Source organism: Littorina saxatilis, linkage group LG17 (assembly GCF_037325665.1).
Source record: "Littorina saxatilis isolate snail1 linkage group LG17, US_GU_Lsax_2.0, whole genome shotgun sequence".
Taxonomy (NCBI): domain Eukaryota; kingdom Metazoa; phylum Mollusca; class Gastropoda; order Littorinimorpha; family Littorinidae; genus Littorina; species Littorina saxatilis.
This window is the reverse complement of record NC_090261.1, coordinates 43,111,280-43,128,006: the sequence shown is the minus strand read 5'-3', so window position 1 is coordinate 43,128,006 and position 16,727 is coordinate 43,111,280. Positions and strand designations below refer to the sequence as shown.

At 41.6% G+C, this 16,727-nt stretch overlaps 1 protein-coding gene across 1 annotated transcript in view; it reads left to right on the top strand.

The window, feature by feature from the left end:
* Positions 1 to 16,727, top strand: part of LOC138953072 (leukocyte tyrosine kinase receptor-like) — a gene marked incomplete in the record, with an annotated part of 202,524 nt that overhangs the window by 172,224 nt on the left and 13,573 nt on the right. The window contains 5 exon segments of the mRNA XM_070324846.1: positions 1,027 to 1,117; positions 1,596 to 1,660; positions 2,144 to 2,273; positions 3,817 to 3,914; positions 16,101 to 16,193. Of these exon segments, the coding sequence (XP_070180947.1) occupies positions 1,027 to 1,117; positions 1,596 to 1,660; positions 2,144 to 2,273; positions 3,817 to 3,914; positions 16,101 to 16,193 (477 nt within the window).

The window sequence follows — 16,727 nt, the reverse complement described above, 5'->3', positions numbered from 1 at the left end:
CATCACCAGCAAGTTAACCGCGGAGAAGCTACTGGTGATACCTGGTGACAATCTCAGCATGTCTACGCGTGTGATTGTAGAGAGCGATGGATGGTGGTTGTGGTGATGGAGATGGGGGTTGTTTATGATGGATGGTGGTTGTGGTGATGGAGATGGGGGTTGTTTATGATGGATGGTGGTTGTGGTGGTGGAGATGGGGGTTGTTTATGATGGATGGTGGTTGTGGTGATGGAGATGGGGGTTGTTTATGATGGATGGTGGTTGTGGTGGTGGAGATAAGGGTTGTTTATGATGGATGGTGGTTGTGGTGATGGAGATGGGGGTTGTTTATGATGGATGGTGGTTGTGGTGATGGAGATGGGGGTTGTTTATGATGGATGGTGGTTGTGGTGATGGAGATAAGGGTTGTTTATGATGGATGGTGGTTGTGGTGATGGAGATGGGGGTTGTTTATGATGGATGGTGGTTGTGGTGATGGAGATAAGGGTTGTTTATGATGGATGGTGGTTGTGGTGGTGGAGATGGGGGTTGTTTATGATGGATGCTGGTTGTGGTGGTGGAGATGGGGGTTGTTTATGATGGATGGTGGTTGTGGTGGTGGAGATGGGGGTTGTTTATGATGGATGGTGGTTGTGGTGGTGGAGATAAGGGTTGTTTAAGATGGATGGTGGTTGTGGTGGTGGAGATGGGGGTTGTTTATGATGGATGGTGGTTGTGGTGGTGGAGATGGGGGTTGTTTATGATGGATGGTGGTTTGTGGTGGTGGAGATAAGGGTTGTTTAAGATGGATGGTGGTTGTGGTGGTGGAGATGGGGGTTGTTTATGATGGATGGTGGTTGTGGTGGTGGAGATGGGGGTTGTTTATGATGGATGGTGTTTGTGGTGGTGGAGATGGGGGTTGTTTATGATGGATGGTGGTTGTGGTGATGGAGATGGGGGTTGTTTATGATGGATGCTGGGGGTGGTGGTAGAGTGAAGTTTGCTGCAGCGGATTTTATATTTGACATGAGACTTTGTGTTTAACAGGGAGCTTGGCCATGGGGCGTTCGGTGAAGTCTACAAGGGGTTCCTGTCCGGTATGTCTGGCACAGAGAGGGAAGTGGCTGTGGCTGTCAAAGTAAGTGTATGTCTGTCTGTATGTCTGTCTGCATTACTACCTACCCGCCCCTGTCCGTCCGTCCGTCTGTCTGTCTGTCCGTCGTCTGTCTTTCTGTGTCCGTCATTCTGTTGCCCATGCAATGCAACCTCACATTGGCACACATCGCTGTCTATCTGTCCTCCCTCTCTTGTTTTTTTTATTTGTTGATGTTTTGCTTGACCATATATACCTAAGCATGCTTTTCTGGTTTTGTTTTTATGCCTTGGCACAGAAAAAGTTATGTTTAAAAAGGAAAAGGCTAATCACTATCAGCCGGGCCGCAAAATAAAATTTCATTTTACACATGACTCGTATTTACTGAATTTGTGGTTATTTAATTTTGATGAAGTGTAAGAAGGTATCTACTATTCCGTTGTAATAAGCACTCTTGTCAGCGCATGACCATAGACGCATCTGTCTGATAAATGTATCAACATGTTTTCTTCTTTGTTTGCAGACATTACCCCCTTTGTGCAGTGAGCAGACAGAACTTGATTTCTTCATGGAGGCCTTTATCATCAGGTATATCATAGACCTATACTAAATATAGGTCCCTGGGTATATTTTATTCTCCATGTCACAGAAAACCTTCACTTGTGAATATTTGTGTGTGCGCGTGCGCGCGCGCACGTGTGTGTGTGTGTGTGTGTGTGTGTGTGTGTGTGTGTGTGTGTGTGTGTGTGTGTGTGTGTGTGTGTGTGTGTGTGTGTGTACGCCTGCCGTTGTGACTGATGGTTGGTTGGTCCGTCCGTCTGCGGCTATATCTGTGTGTCTTTGCATCTGTGTCTGTGTCTTTGAGGGTTTGTTTGTTTGCCTGGCAAATTTTATACAAAATTGTTATTATAACAAAACAAAAAACAAAACCAAGAAATACATCAGCGATCAACTCTCTTTCGTGTATACATATAGTGCTATTCATAGTCAGGGGTATTAGAATAGACACAATTCACCGAACCTAAATCATAAGCCTTAACAATAACACCAGAATACTTGACTTAATTTCAGCAAGTTTCATCACCCTAACATCGTCCAGTTCCTGGGCGTGTGCTTTGAGCAGCATCCTCGCTATATTGTTCTGGAGCTGCTGGATGGCGGGAATCTCAAGTCTTTTCTCAGAGAAAATCGACCGCCACAGGTAAATACCAACTCTTTCGCTGTCTGTCTGTCTGTCTGTCTGTCTCTCTCTCTCTCTCTCTCTCTCTCTCTCTCTCTCTCTCTCTCTCTCTCTCTCTCTCTCTCTCTCTCTCTCTCTCTCTCTCTCTCTCTCTCTCTCTCTCTCTCTCTCTCTCTCTCTCAAAACAAATACGTAAGCTAACCAAATCACTGGTTACACAATTAAACAATCCTATCCAATCCAATCCAATCTCTCTCTCTCTCTCTCTGCGTCTCTCCCCCTCTCAGTCTCTCTCTTTCTGAGTCGATCTCCCTCTCTTTGTCTCTTTCTGTCTCTATATGCGTGTCTGTCTTTCTGTCTCACTATCTTATCCCCCCCCCCTCTCTCTCTCTCTCTCTCTCTCTCTCTCTCTCTCTCTCTCTCTCTCTCTCTCTCTCTCTCTCTCTCTCAAAACCAATACGTAAGCTAAACAAAACAAAACAAAACAATAGTAAAGGGTCTTTCCTGGCAAAATTGTATAGGCATAGATAAAAAATGTCCACCAAATACCCGTGTGACTTGGAATAAAGGCCGTGAAAGGTGAATGCTCGCCCTAATAGGCTTGAGGTTTGCTGGCCGATGTGAATGCGTGATATATTGTGTAAAAAATTCCATCTCACACGGCATTAATAGGTAACATGCGCCTTGAGTCGCCTCGTGTGGTGAGATATGTGCGCGATATAAATTCTCGTAAATAAATAAAATAAAATAAATAGTAATCCCATCAGTCACCCCAATTCTGTCTCCTTCTTCTCCGTTTCCTTCGCTTCCTTCTTTACTACTTTAGACACAGGGAAGGGAATTGAGAAATGATGAAATGTGGTACTGCATAGGCTATCAAAGAATACCCAGCAGATACGGCCCAGGGCCTATGACTGTTATTTTCATTGTCATGTGTCTCTGATCATGTTCTTTCCTTTCACTGATTGCCAAAAGTGCACTGCAAGGACAATGTTCAGATTATTTTCAAGTCATTGCTCAGGTAATATACTGAAAATGTTCACTAATGCCTGATATGAATTGGGCGAAGTCGATTTCGCGAAGTCTACTTCACGAAGCTGGCAGCACGAAGCTTTGGTACTGAGTGTTCGGTCAAAAGTCTTCGCGAAGTCGACTTCACGAAGCTCGCAGCACGAAGCTTTGGTACTGAGTGTTCGGTCAAAAGTCTTCGCGAAGTCGACTTCACGAAGCTCGCAGCACAAAGCTTTGGTACTGAGTTTTCGGTGAAAAGACTTCGCGCTTCACGAAGCTCGCTGCACGAAGCTTTGGTACTGAATTTTCGGTGAAAAGACTTCGCGCTTCACGAAGATCGCTGCACGAAGCTTTGGTACTGAATTTTCGGTGAAAAGACTTCGCGAAGTCTACTTCACGAAGCTGGCAGCACGAAGCTTTGGTACTGAATTTTCAGTAAAACGACTTCGCAAAGTCTTTGCGAAATCAATTTCGGGCTCAATTAAGTTAGGAAGGCCAAAAAGAATGTGACCACTTGTTCATTGTAGACTACAAATGTGTTCTTTCTCTACAGGGTAGCATGTCCAAACTGAGCGTCGGAGACCTCATAGCTCTGGCCAAAGATGTTTGCTGCGCCTGTTGCTACCTGGAGGAACACCACTTTATTCACAGGTACACAACGTTGACCGCATACAGGGCTTGACATAGTGTATAAAAGGGAGGGTCTTCAAAACTGAGGCAGGGGTACAGGGGCTTGCCAGGCGATGGCCTGGCGGGGGGGGAGGGGGTGCAAGGCTGTTAACATTTAGCTTTTTGAAGGGGGTATTTTGGGCCTCTCCTTGAGAAAAAGGTACATTCGCCGGGTGAAAGGGGGGAGGGGGGGGGGCAGGGGTCCGGAACCCAGGAACCCCTACCTCAGATCCAGCCCTGGTATAGTCACAATATATCTATCTGTATGGAACCGGTGCTGAAGATTCACCTAAGATTCTCCAAACCGCCGGGTGTTGTTTGTGTTAGATTGTTGGTGCCTTTGTTTTTTTCACATTCTCTTGCTTTAGAGGTACTTGATGCTGAGTTACGTAATCCACTTAAGGTGTTACGAGTGTGTTCGGGTTGCGGTTCTTGCTAATGTTTATACTCACTGAGTTACTTCCCTTGGATCTGGATCTGGATCTGGATAACCCGCCTGGGTTGGTGGTGTTACGAGTGTGTTCAAGTTGCGGTTCTTGCTAATGTTTTCACTCACTGAGTTACTTGCCTTGATTGAGAGGGCGTATACGCACGGTCCAGTGTGCATTCGACAGGGGGTGCCCAATATGCACGGCTAGAACTAAGATACTTCTTGATTTCAGTAAATAGTTTCATTACATGTCAACTAGTTTGTTTTTAAATGATTTTTTAGAGATCGCCAAATGGTATTGTGTGAATAACATCATTCGGTCGATTGTACGCACGGCGCCGTGCTTCTAGTAGCTCTCAGTCCATTCCTTCTTTCCGGTATGGAAGCAGACGTGTTTCTGGCGAAAGAATCGGCGTTTTCAACTCGCCATATCTTCATATTCATTCGGACCGGAACAACGAAATATATCTTTCTTGTAAAAAATATCCCGAGCCTTGCGACTCTGGTAGTCATTTTGTTACGCGAAGCGGCCTTTGGTAGGTACGACAGTTTTAGTCACCCAAGTAAATATATCTACAACGCACGTGGACGAGTTTTTCAATGGCGTATTTGAAGTCTGTGAATGTTGTGATTACAAATCATTTCGGGGCACCCCTCAGTCTATAGGCGTACAGACAAACAAATTGCATGGAACGAAAGTTGAGAGGCTGGACTGTAAGTTGTTGTTTTGACTTCTACACATCTCGCAGGTCTTTTATGCAAAACAGACTCAAAATTGCATTTTTCACGCAAGTGTAGATGACGAGACTATCGAAGGAATGGAATGCACTTGCCTACAGATATAATAGACAGATACTGTCTATTTATATCTATGACTTACCTTAGCCCATATGTTAGAAGAAAGAACATACTTTGCTCTTTTGAATGATGTATGATTTGGCACTGTACACGGGATTTTAGACCTGCCCCCGAAGTGATTTTTCCATAAACCCGTCAAAAAGCTCACTCTGTTTTGGCCGTAAAAAGCGCCCAAATGCAGTAAATTTCTAACCTGTTTCGTGTGTGAAGGAGTACATCTCAGCGATGCCATTGCCTTGCAACCTCAAAGAAATATATTTTAATAACCCGCTAAATGAACGTTTTTTAGAGTGAAATAAAAGCCGGAGATTTGCTTCGTTTCTTTGCTGCGACACAAAACCAAAACCAACTATAGATCTGCGGTGACATTATGAGTTCGTTTTCGACATTGCAGTGAAGTTGCGTGGATCTTCGACGATTCCCGTTCGGTTTAATGTGGATGGAGCTTTGATTGAATGTAACTGCTTTGAAAAGTTATAACATGAGTCCTTGGGATCGATGTTTTTCGGTAAACTTCTTCGTATCCTTGACTTTACTTTTGACTTGAACAGATCCAGATCGGCTGGGGCTGTTGATCGCCTACACAGATCTATATGAAGTTGACTCGACACGGCGAACCGCCGAATCCGTGCCCTCTCGTCGGTCCTACCCCCAAATCCCTTACCAGCCTCAGACCCCACCTCACCATTCTAACCTCACTGGCGCACTATGTGTGATTATCCCTTCCTCATGTGTGTGTGTGTGTGTGTGTGTTGTTTGTTGTGTGAGTGCGTGCAGGCGGGCGGGCGTGTGTGTGCCCGTGTGTCTTTGTGTCTGTGCATGTCGTCTTGAGTGCGAGAAAGCGAAGTTTTGAGAAATAGTGACAGATAAATCACGGACCTACATTCTAATGGATGGCTGGCTTTGGATCTTGGTCACTTTAGCGGGAATATCGGTCAACTTCGAAACCTGAGGACCAGCCACTTCGGGTTCCCATTTCAGAGTAATGAGATTGCTGGGGCCGTAGAATTTTTCATCCAGTTTTGTCCTTTTTTCCCAAAATTGATATTAGTCGGAAGAAACAAGCACACGTGTGGTGGGGGTATTTCCCGGCGAGTTTTCAGTGTTGTTGTTGTTGTTGTTGTTGCGAAGCGAAGCGGCTTCCCAGTGCGGAAGGCAGGCAGTTTGTGCATCAAACAGTGTTGGATGAGTGAGTGATGAGGGTGAATGAGTTAGTTAAACTGTGACTGAATATCTATTGATTGATTGATATTAAAGTGAACATTACGGGGGGGGGGGGGGGGGGTAGAAATGCACCATTGTGCACTCGCCTTGATGTAAGGAACACTACTGCAGTCTCAAACAGCTTCAAAGTGGGTTAGACATGCTCTTGATAAAGACTGAGGCAAAATGTGCCAAATCACACATTGTCTTGTAAGAAGGAAAAATCTTCATTGGTATTGGATCGGGAGGGGGGGGGGGGGTGGGCAGGGGTTGGCAGGGGGTATCGGTGCACTAAAGGCACCAAGTGTTTGGGTGTTTGTGTTTGTATTGCGATTCAGAGAAAACTACTATACAGATTTTTATGAAACTCTGCACACTTCTCCCTACCACCTGACCTACTGGGCTCCCAAATGAATGTTTTCATCAATTTTTGTCAGTCAAGATATGGGGATGGGGGTGGTGCGGGGATAATTGTGGAGTATGCAATAAGGAAACACGTTATGGTTTTCTTAGGTATTGCAACGGTATATAGTGAAGTTAGCTGTGTTCAAATTTGTTTATGATCTGTGGAGCCAATTTTGTGTTACAGCGTTTTTGAGTGATAATTGTTGTGTACGCTCTCGCCAATCCTGGATAATTTTCGGCATGCACATTGATAATTACCGTATTATAATAAAGTAATACTCTCCATTCTTTTAACTACACAAAGTAATGTTTTATTGATCTTTTCTAAAGATAAAAATGTCAGTTACGATGACGTTACGAATTACAGTGTTTTCTGTAAGGTCATATGTGTCCACCCGGTACCCCCCAAAACTGACAAAACTCTTATAAAAAAAATGAATAAGAAAACAACGTTTTTTGTCTGTCTGCAGTTAGAAACATGTGCTCAAAATGTGTAATGGATTTCACGTGCGATTTTTTTTTTCTTGGGTTGAGGAGAGGGGGTGGGGTGGGTGGGGTGAGGGGGGGTGGGGGTGGTGTATGCCCCTTGATCAGTCTCGGGCGCTCTGCGACCTCGATTTACACTCTTGAATTCTAAAAACACCCCCCTTACAAACTGATCTACCCTGGTTTATCTATATATATATATATATATATACGACTTGTGTCTGTCTGTGTGTGTGTCTGTTCTTTGTGTTCGATGCGCGGCCAAAGTTCTCGATGGATCTGTTTCAAATTTGGTGGCCATATTCACATTCACCCGGGACACAATCTGGTCGATGAGATATTTCAATACGTGCTCTCAGCGCGCAGCACAAACCGATTTTTGAGTCACTTGAGAAAATGTGACTCTATGTAATCGGTCAGTGTTAGTCTGTCCGGCCGGCCGTCCGGCCGGCCGTCCGGCCGGCCGTCCGTAGACACCACCTTAACGTTGGACTTTTCTCGGAAACTATCAAAGCGATCGGGCTCATATTTTGTTTAGTCGTGACCTCCAATGACCTCTACACTTTAACGATGGTTTCGTTGACCTTTGACCTTTTTCAAGGTCACAGGTCAGCGTCAAAGGAAAAATTAGACATTTTATATCTTTTCTCGGAAACTATCAAAGCGATCGGGCTCATATTTTGTTTAGTCGTGACCTCCAATGACCTCTACACTTTAACGATGGTTTCGTTGACCTTTGACCTTTTTCAAGGTCACAGGTCAGCGTCAAAGGAAAAATTAGACATTTTATATCTTTGACAAAGTTCATCGGATGTGATTGAAACTTTGTAGGATTATTCTTTACATCAAAGTATTTACATCTGTAGCCTTTTACGAACGTTATCAGAAAAACAAGGGAGATAACTAGCCTTTTCTGTTCGGCAACACACAACTTAACGTTGGGCTTTTCTCGGAAACTATAAAAGTGACCGGGCTCAAATTTTATGTGAACGTGACTCATTGTGTTGTGAATAGCAATTTCTTCCTGTCCATCTGATGCCTCATATAATATTCAGAACTGCGAAAGTGACTCGATCGAGCGTTTGCTCTTCTTGTTTTTCTTTTTCGGGATCAACTACCAGTAACTTTTCCTTATCTTCTCCATGTTTTCAGCGTTTACCTCCCTTCCTTCGTATGATGCACTACGGTATGAGGGGCATCTTCGGATATTCCCGTTCTGTTACTATTTTTAGAAGGTCACCGCAGTGTCCAGAACGCTTTCCTTTGACCCGTAAGTTGTCCTCACTGTAAAAGTGCAAAGGTCGAATCAATTTATAGCCACGCGAAAAATACACTGTCATCTATCTCTATATATATTTATACACATAGATATATATATGGCCAGGAATCTGTCAGTGTGTCCAAAAAGTGTTACACAAACACCATTTTTTAGACTTGCTTTATCTTATTAATGTTGTTGTGGGTAAGAAAGGAGATGTGGTTTTTAGCAGAATAAAACTATGTTTTTATTGGTATGGGCCACCTGGGGCAGTTAAAAACCCGTTATAAACCGTTATTTTCTAATTTTTCACCGATCTTTATGAAATGTTGTGGTTAGGTTGGTTGTCCCTAACTGAATTTCAACAAGAATAAAAAGTTGATTTTGGCAGTTAAAAAACCGTTAAATCCCGTTTTTTCACCAATCTTTATGAAATTTTGTGAGTAGGTCCGTTGTCCATAACTGAGTTTCAATACGTACTTTTCAGAAGAAAAACAAGCTTTTGTCAGTTATAAACCGTTATTTTCTCATTTTTCACCGATCTTTATGAAATGTTGTGAATTTCAACAAGAATAAAAAGTAAAATTTTGGCAGTTAAAAAAACGTTAAATACCGTTTTTTCAGGAATCTGTCAGTGTGTCCAAAAAGTGTTACACAAACACCATTTTTTAGACTTGCTTTATCTTATTAATGTTGTTGTGGGTAAGGAAGGAGATGTTGTTTTTAGCAGAATAAAACTGTTTTTATTGGTATGAGCCACCTGGGGGGGGGGGGGGGGGTGTCAGTATAGTGTCTTGAGCACTTAAGGATGGGTGAAAGCGATTTTTCCAAAAAAAGGTGATTTTGGGGTTCTTGCAATAATGGGTAGATAAAACATTGTATAGTATTGTGGTGGAAGAAATTTCACCAAATCATTAAACTGTTAAAATGACAGTTTAACCGCCAAAAAACACTCTGCTCCTTGTTTCTTGGTCCCTAATCGTCGGATTTACACCAACATTGGCACAGTGATCCATTGTCCCTAACTGATCTCCAATACAAACTTTTCAAGAAGAAAAAGTTAATTATTGGCAGTTAAAAAAAACTTTATAAACCGTTATTTTCTAATTTTTCACCGATCTTTATGAAATGTTGTGGTTAGGTTGGTTGTCCCTAACTGAATTTCAACAAGAATAAAAAGTTGATTTTTGGCAGTTAAAAAACCGTTAAATCCCGTTTTTTCACCAATCTTTATGAAATTTTGTGAGCAGGTCCGTTGTCCATAACTGAGTTTCAATACGTACTTTTCAGAAGAAAACCAAGCTTTTGTCAGTTATAAACCGTTATTTTCAAATTTTTCACCGATCTTTATGAAATGTTGTGAATTTCAACAAGAATAAAAAGTAAAATTTTGGCAGTTAAAAAAACGTTAAATCCCGTAAGATCTACTTTATTCATAGGTTTGTGTGTGTTTGTTTGTAAGAGCAGTGAGTGATAATAGCATGACGTTAGGCTTTTTGAGCTAGCATCGTGGCTTACGCGCTTAGGACGAGGATGTTAATGACAAAACCAGGAAATCCCAACAAAGTCATTCCTGTCCCTTTTCTAAGTTACACACACACACACACACACACACACACACACACACACACACACACACACACACACACACATACACACACACACACACACACTCACACACACACGCACGCACGCACACACACACACTGAAAAAAACAAATGCAAGCATCAACATTTCAACGAGACAAACCTAATGCTGGTGTGTCGAAGGAGACAGCCACAGCGGGCTTATTCGAATCAAAGTATCACACCATATCTTCAGCGTATTACCAATACCTGTCCCAATATAGACCAGTTGGTCTAAGAGGACGTTAAACCCTAATAGTCAGTCAGTCTCTCTCTCTCTCTCTTTCTCTCTCTCTCTTTCTCTCTCTCTCTCTCTCTCTCTCTCTCTCTCTCTCTCTCTCTCTATTCCTGTCACCGCCCTCAATCTGTGCCTTGTACAATGATCTGGTACTTTTATTTAAGTTTATTTTATTTAATTATTTTTATTTAAGTTTTTACCTTGTGGTTTGTGTTGAAAAATAAATACATACTCCAGAATTTACAAAAATTGTCTTGTACATTTTACGTGTTCTTTGTAAAATATTGCCCCAGCCCCTCCACCTGTGAGGAAAGGACACCTGTCTAATAGAGACACCATTACCATACCCCAAGGGTGTCCTTTAGAGACAGGTTTTACTGTACTGCCGAACAACACTTTTCTTCCAAGTTCCATTGTAACGAAACACTTTCCTGGAATTGTAATGTCTACACTTAAATACCTGCCCACAGATAAAAATGGAGCCACAACCCCAAACCAAATATAATATCCCATCTAAAAAAAAAAGTCACATCCCCAAACGCAAGATAATTAACCCTAACTGCCGGATGCAAATTGAAACACATTTTTTTCATTAGTTTTAATTATATTTTGCCTGAGGAAAACAAAACAGCCTGAAATGGACTGGGTGGTCGAGTGGTAACGCACTTGCGCTCGGAAGCGAGAGGTTGCGAGTTCGAACCTGGGTCAGGGCGTTAGCAATTTTCTCCCCCCTTTCCTAACCTAGGTGGTGGGTTCAAGTGCTAGTCTTTCGGATGAGACGAAAAACCGAGGTCCCTTCGTGTACACTACATTGGGGTGTGCACGTTAAAGATCCCATGATTGACAAAAGGGTCTTTCCTGGCAAAATTGTATAGGCATAGATAAAAAATGTCCACCAAATACCCGTTTGACTTGGAATAATAGGCCGCGAAAAGTAAATATTCGCCGTAATGGCTTGAGGTTTACTGGCCGATGTGAATGCGTTATATATTGTGTGTAAAAAATGTCTGTTTGTCTGTAAAAAAATTCAATTTCAAACGGCAGAAATTAATATGTAAAGCGCGGAGAGCAACGGTTAATTGTGGTTCGCGCTATATAAGCTCTCATGATAATAATAATAATAATAATAATAACAAGTCGCGTAAGGCGAAAATACAACATTTAGTCAAGTAGCTGTCGAACTTACAGAATGAAACTGAACGCAATGCAATTTTTCAGCAAGACCGTATACTCGTAGCATCGTCAGTCCACCGCTCATGCTCGTGGCAAAGGCAGTGAATTTGAAGAGCGGTTTAGTAGTTGCGCTGAGAAAGATAGCACGCTTTTCTATACCTCTCTTCGTTTTAACTTTCTGAGCGTGTTTTAATCGAAACATATCATATCTATATGTTTTTGGAATCAGGAACCGACAAGGAATAAGATTTTTAAATTGATTTCGAAAATTTAATTTTGATAATAATTTTTATATTTTTAATTTTCAGAGCTTGTTTTTAATCCAAATATAACATATTTATATGTTTTTGGAATCAGAAAATAATGGAGAATAAGATAAACGTAAATTTGGATCGTTTTATAATTGTTTTGTTTTTTTTACAATTTTCAGATTTTTAATGACCAAAGTCATTAATTAATTTTTAAGCCACCACGCTGAAATGCAATACCGAAGTCCGGGCTTCGTCGAAGACTACTTGACCAAAATTTCAACCAATTTGGTTGAAAAATGAGAGCGTGACAGTGCCGCCTCAACTTTCACGAAAAGCCGGATATGACGTCATCAAAGACATTTATCGAAAAAACGAAAAAAAGAATCGGGGATATCAATCCAAGGAACTCTCATGTAAAATGTCATAAACATCGGTCCAGTACACGCACGCACGCACGCACGCACGCACGCACACACACACACACACACACACACACACACACACACACACACACACACACACACACACGCATACACCACGACCCTCTTTTCGATTTCCCCTCTATGTTAAAACATTTAGTCAAAACTTGACTAAATGTAAAAATTAGATAGCATGACTAACCTACCTCCCTAAGAATATTTGCAATTGCCAATGAGCTTTGATCATATAAACTAAGAATGTCACAGACCTATGGGTAACCAAGCACCACTAACACCTACACAAATCCACCACCACCCAACAAAACAAAAATCAACAACATTCGATTTTCGACTGAATCATTCAGGTACGAGTACTTTTTCTTTCAAACATTGTTTTTATCATGTTTCGTAAGAAATCACTCGATTTATAGCAGTTTCATTCTCAAAAGTGATGTACGTTACTATTTGGATGACGACCATGCACACTTTACCCGTGGGGCTGGGCTCGTCCATCTCGCACGTAGGTGTGAAAGTCCTGTTGTCATTGATAGATCATATGCAAATGACCAAGGGAGACTAGTTAGGTCACGCTTGTCACAACATCTCGGCAAAACGAGAACGTTTTATTTTGGTTATAAGTAATTTTTCTTTACACAAAATCAACAAATCGTGTCGATTTTCACGAATCACAGACAAAGCATGCATTGCAAGCAATTTTTTAAATATTATTTTAGACTTAGTAGACTGTGTGAACCTCGAAATCGATCTTTGGCGGCCATCTTACATTTACCGCGGACTGTACGACCGTTTGACTGACCGATACCGAATTTACACAAGGATAATAACGTACATCTCGCATCACTTTTCCAAGCGAAATGAACGAAGTTGGCAGCTCCGTCGAGCTCATTTTTGGTCTCATTAAACACTGCATTCATTTCCTGTCTGGTTTGTATGAAGGATTTACCGGTCGCTCACGTGTTCGGAGTACAGTTCTTACAAAACTGAAAGCACCCAAAATCGCGTAACGCTTTTTTCTCCAGAATGACTAGGTAAGGTTGGAATCACAAGTCCGTTATTCATTGCTTACGGCATAAATTTGCCACCATGTTATACCAAAACGTTCGTCCATTCATCCTCTTTCATCCAACACAAAAATGTTCTTTGCAAAAAAAGTTTATTAGAAGCAGGAGCCTGCCAAATAATTCAAGCGGGCTCTTTCCTTCTTTCGACGCCATGACAGATTCTTGGCCATATATATATATATATATATATACGGCTTCTCTCTGTGTGTGTGTGTGTGTGTGTTTGTGTGTGTCTGTAGAAAACACCTGTGGATTGTAGAGTTCTGTTTGTGATGTGGTATGGCTGCTTTTCTGAGTCTGTACGTTCTGGCCTTCCTCTGAGAAGCCATCACAGAATGAAAAGGGCTAAGAGATAAGCTCTAAATTGCTCAATCCTGTTTGAGTGGACTTCGCCTCCAAAGGTGATTGTGGTCTTTCGGCACTCGGTTACATTGGGCGGCGTCGACAAGTATGGGACTCGACATGATAATGATCAGGAATGGCATTATGGCCACTGAATCATTTTCGTGCTGTTCCCATTCCACGAATCTGGGAGGGACCTAAGCTTGGCGTTCCCATTCCACGAATCTGGGAGGGACCTAAGCTTGGCGGGTCCATGGTTCGGACCCGGCGAAGCCGGCGTACGGTGCGCCACTCAAGCCGGGTATTCGGCTCTTCTTGCTACCCGGCGAAGCGGGTATTCATCTAGTATATATATATATATATATATATATATATGTGTGTGTGTGTGTGTGTGTGTGTGTGGTGTGCGATTCATAGAAATTTACTGGACAGATCTTCATTTTTTTTAAATAAGTTTTTACTACTAAAGGAGTGATAATTTTATGTGTACGCGCTCGAGAAACCTCTATCATTTTCTGAAAATGCACGTTGATAAGTACCGTTTTATGATAAAGTTATACTCTCCATTCATTTATATACACAAACTAATGTTTCATTTATTATTTGTAGAGCTAAATATGTCAGTTGGGATCATGTTAAGAATCGCAGTGTTTTTCGCAAAATCGTACTTGACAATCCCCGGTAAAAAAATTCTAAAAAAAAAATTAATACGTCGACCACCTTTTTTCTTTGCACAGATGTGTCCATATTACTTAGAGGAACCTGTGCACAAAATGTGTAATGTTTCTGACGAGCGAATTTTTTTTAAATACGTTTTTACTACTAAAGGAGTGATAATTTTATGTGTACGCCCTCGAGAAACCTCGATCATTTTCTGAAAATGCACGTTGATAAGTACCGTTTTATGATAAAGTTATACTCTCCATTCATTTATATACACAAACTAATGTTTCATTTATTATTTGTAGAGCTAAATATGTCAGTTGGGATCATGTTAAGAATCGCAGTGTTTTTCGCAAAATCGTACTTGACAACCCCCAGTAAAAAAATTCTAAAAAAAAGTTAATACGTCAACCTCTTTTTTTCTTTGCACAGATGTGTCCATATTGCTTAGAGGAACCTGTGCACAAAATGTGTAATGTTTCTTTCACGCGATTTGAACACACAAGTAACCCCTTAAGAATCGCAGTGTTTTTCGCAAAATCGTACTTGACAACCCCCGGTAAAAAAATTCTAAAAAAAAAATTAATACGTCGACCCCCTTTTTTCTTTGCACAGATGTGTCCATATTGCTTAGAGGAACCTGTGCACAAAATGTGTAATGTTTCTCACACGCGAATTTTTTAAAATACGTTTTTACTACTAAAGGAGTGATAATTTTATGTGTACGCCCTCGATAAACCTCGATCATTTTCTGAAAATGCACGTTGATAAGTACCGTTTTATGATAAAGTTATACTCTCCATTCATTTATATACACAAACTAATGTCTCATTTATTATTTGTAGAGCTAAATATGTCAGTTGGGATCATGTTAAAAATCGCAGTGTTTTTCGCAAAATCGTACTTGACAACCCCCAGTAAAAAAATTCTAAAAAAAAAGTTAATACGTCGACCCCCTTTTTTCTTTGCACAGATGTGTCCATATTGCTTAGAGGAACCTGTGCACAAAATGTGTAATGTTTCTGACGAGCGATTTGAACACACAAGTAACCCCTTAAGCGACAATTAGTATATCCATGCATAATTTGTGTTTGCTGGATAAAAACTAAAATCTTCGCTTTGGTGATCGTAACCGCGTTACAGCGTCGCATCCGGAATGAGTTAATGTATGACATACGTGGCTTGGAACAAAAGTTCTCGACCTGACCATGAAGTGGTTGAGTGATTTTAATGAAATTTGGCAGCCGCATGCACGTACCTTTCAAAAGGTTTCAAGTAAACTTTGGCAGTTGTCAAAATATATCTTTGACGTTATTGATTTGATTTGATTTGATTTGTCAATTACATCATACCTCACCTCTCACCAAACATACATGACACTGAATGGCGCACCATCATTTCCTCCTGTTCAAAAAAGGTGAATCTCCCAAGTCCTCCACGAAAAATGTGTTCATGATGACCCTTAATTCATATTCAACATTGAACAGGTCGACAGAAACCTATCATCGGGTAATGTCTAAGGACGTCTTCCAGATCGGCTACAAGGTGTTGTAGAGACACTGGAGGGCACGATGGTGAAAGGTAACAGCTGAAATCCATTCTCTGACATACCCTGACATTCTCTGACACATCCTTCATAGTCAGGCTGAGATCTTTTGTGTCAACCCTCTTAGGCTATATGATTGCACAGAATGGCCATTTCATTGTAGTTCTACTTACCATGTTTGTCACCAGGGACATAGCAGCCCGCAACTGTCTGCTGACCTCCAAAGGACCAGAGAGAATGGCCAAGATCGCTGACTTTGGCATGTCACGGGATGTGTACAGGTGAGTTTTTCTGTCGTTTACTTTTCTAAAAAAAAACCACACACGCTCATTTCATATTTTGTGCTCTTAGTTTTGTTCGCTACAACTTTCAGCAATTGCCAAATAGACAAAGGGGTTAACTGGCAATGTTTTGACGTTTTCTGGTGAGGACCATATTCCTCGAGAAGCAGATAGAGGTAGAGAGAGTGAGGGGGGGATAGAGAAAGAGAGAGGGGGGAAGTTGGAAGGAGGGAGGGAGGGAAGGAAGGGAAGATAGGTTTGAGAGAGATAGAAAGAGACACGCATGCACGCACGCACGCACGCACACACACACACACACAGACACACACACATACACACACACACACACACACACAGAGGACGAGAGTCATGGAGAGAGGGAGAGATTAGAGGGGGGGGGCGGAATAAAGAAGGAGGGAGGGGTAGAGGGATAGAGAAGAGTGGGTAAAAGAAAGACAGAATCGTGAAAAGCCAATTACTTGACAAAATAAAATATAATTGAGTACTTTTTCTTCACAACTGTCCAGATAGTCA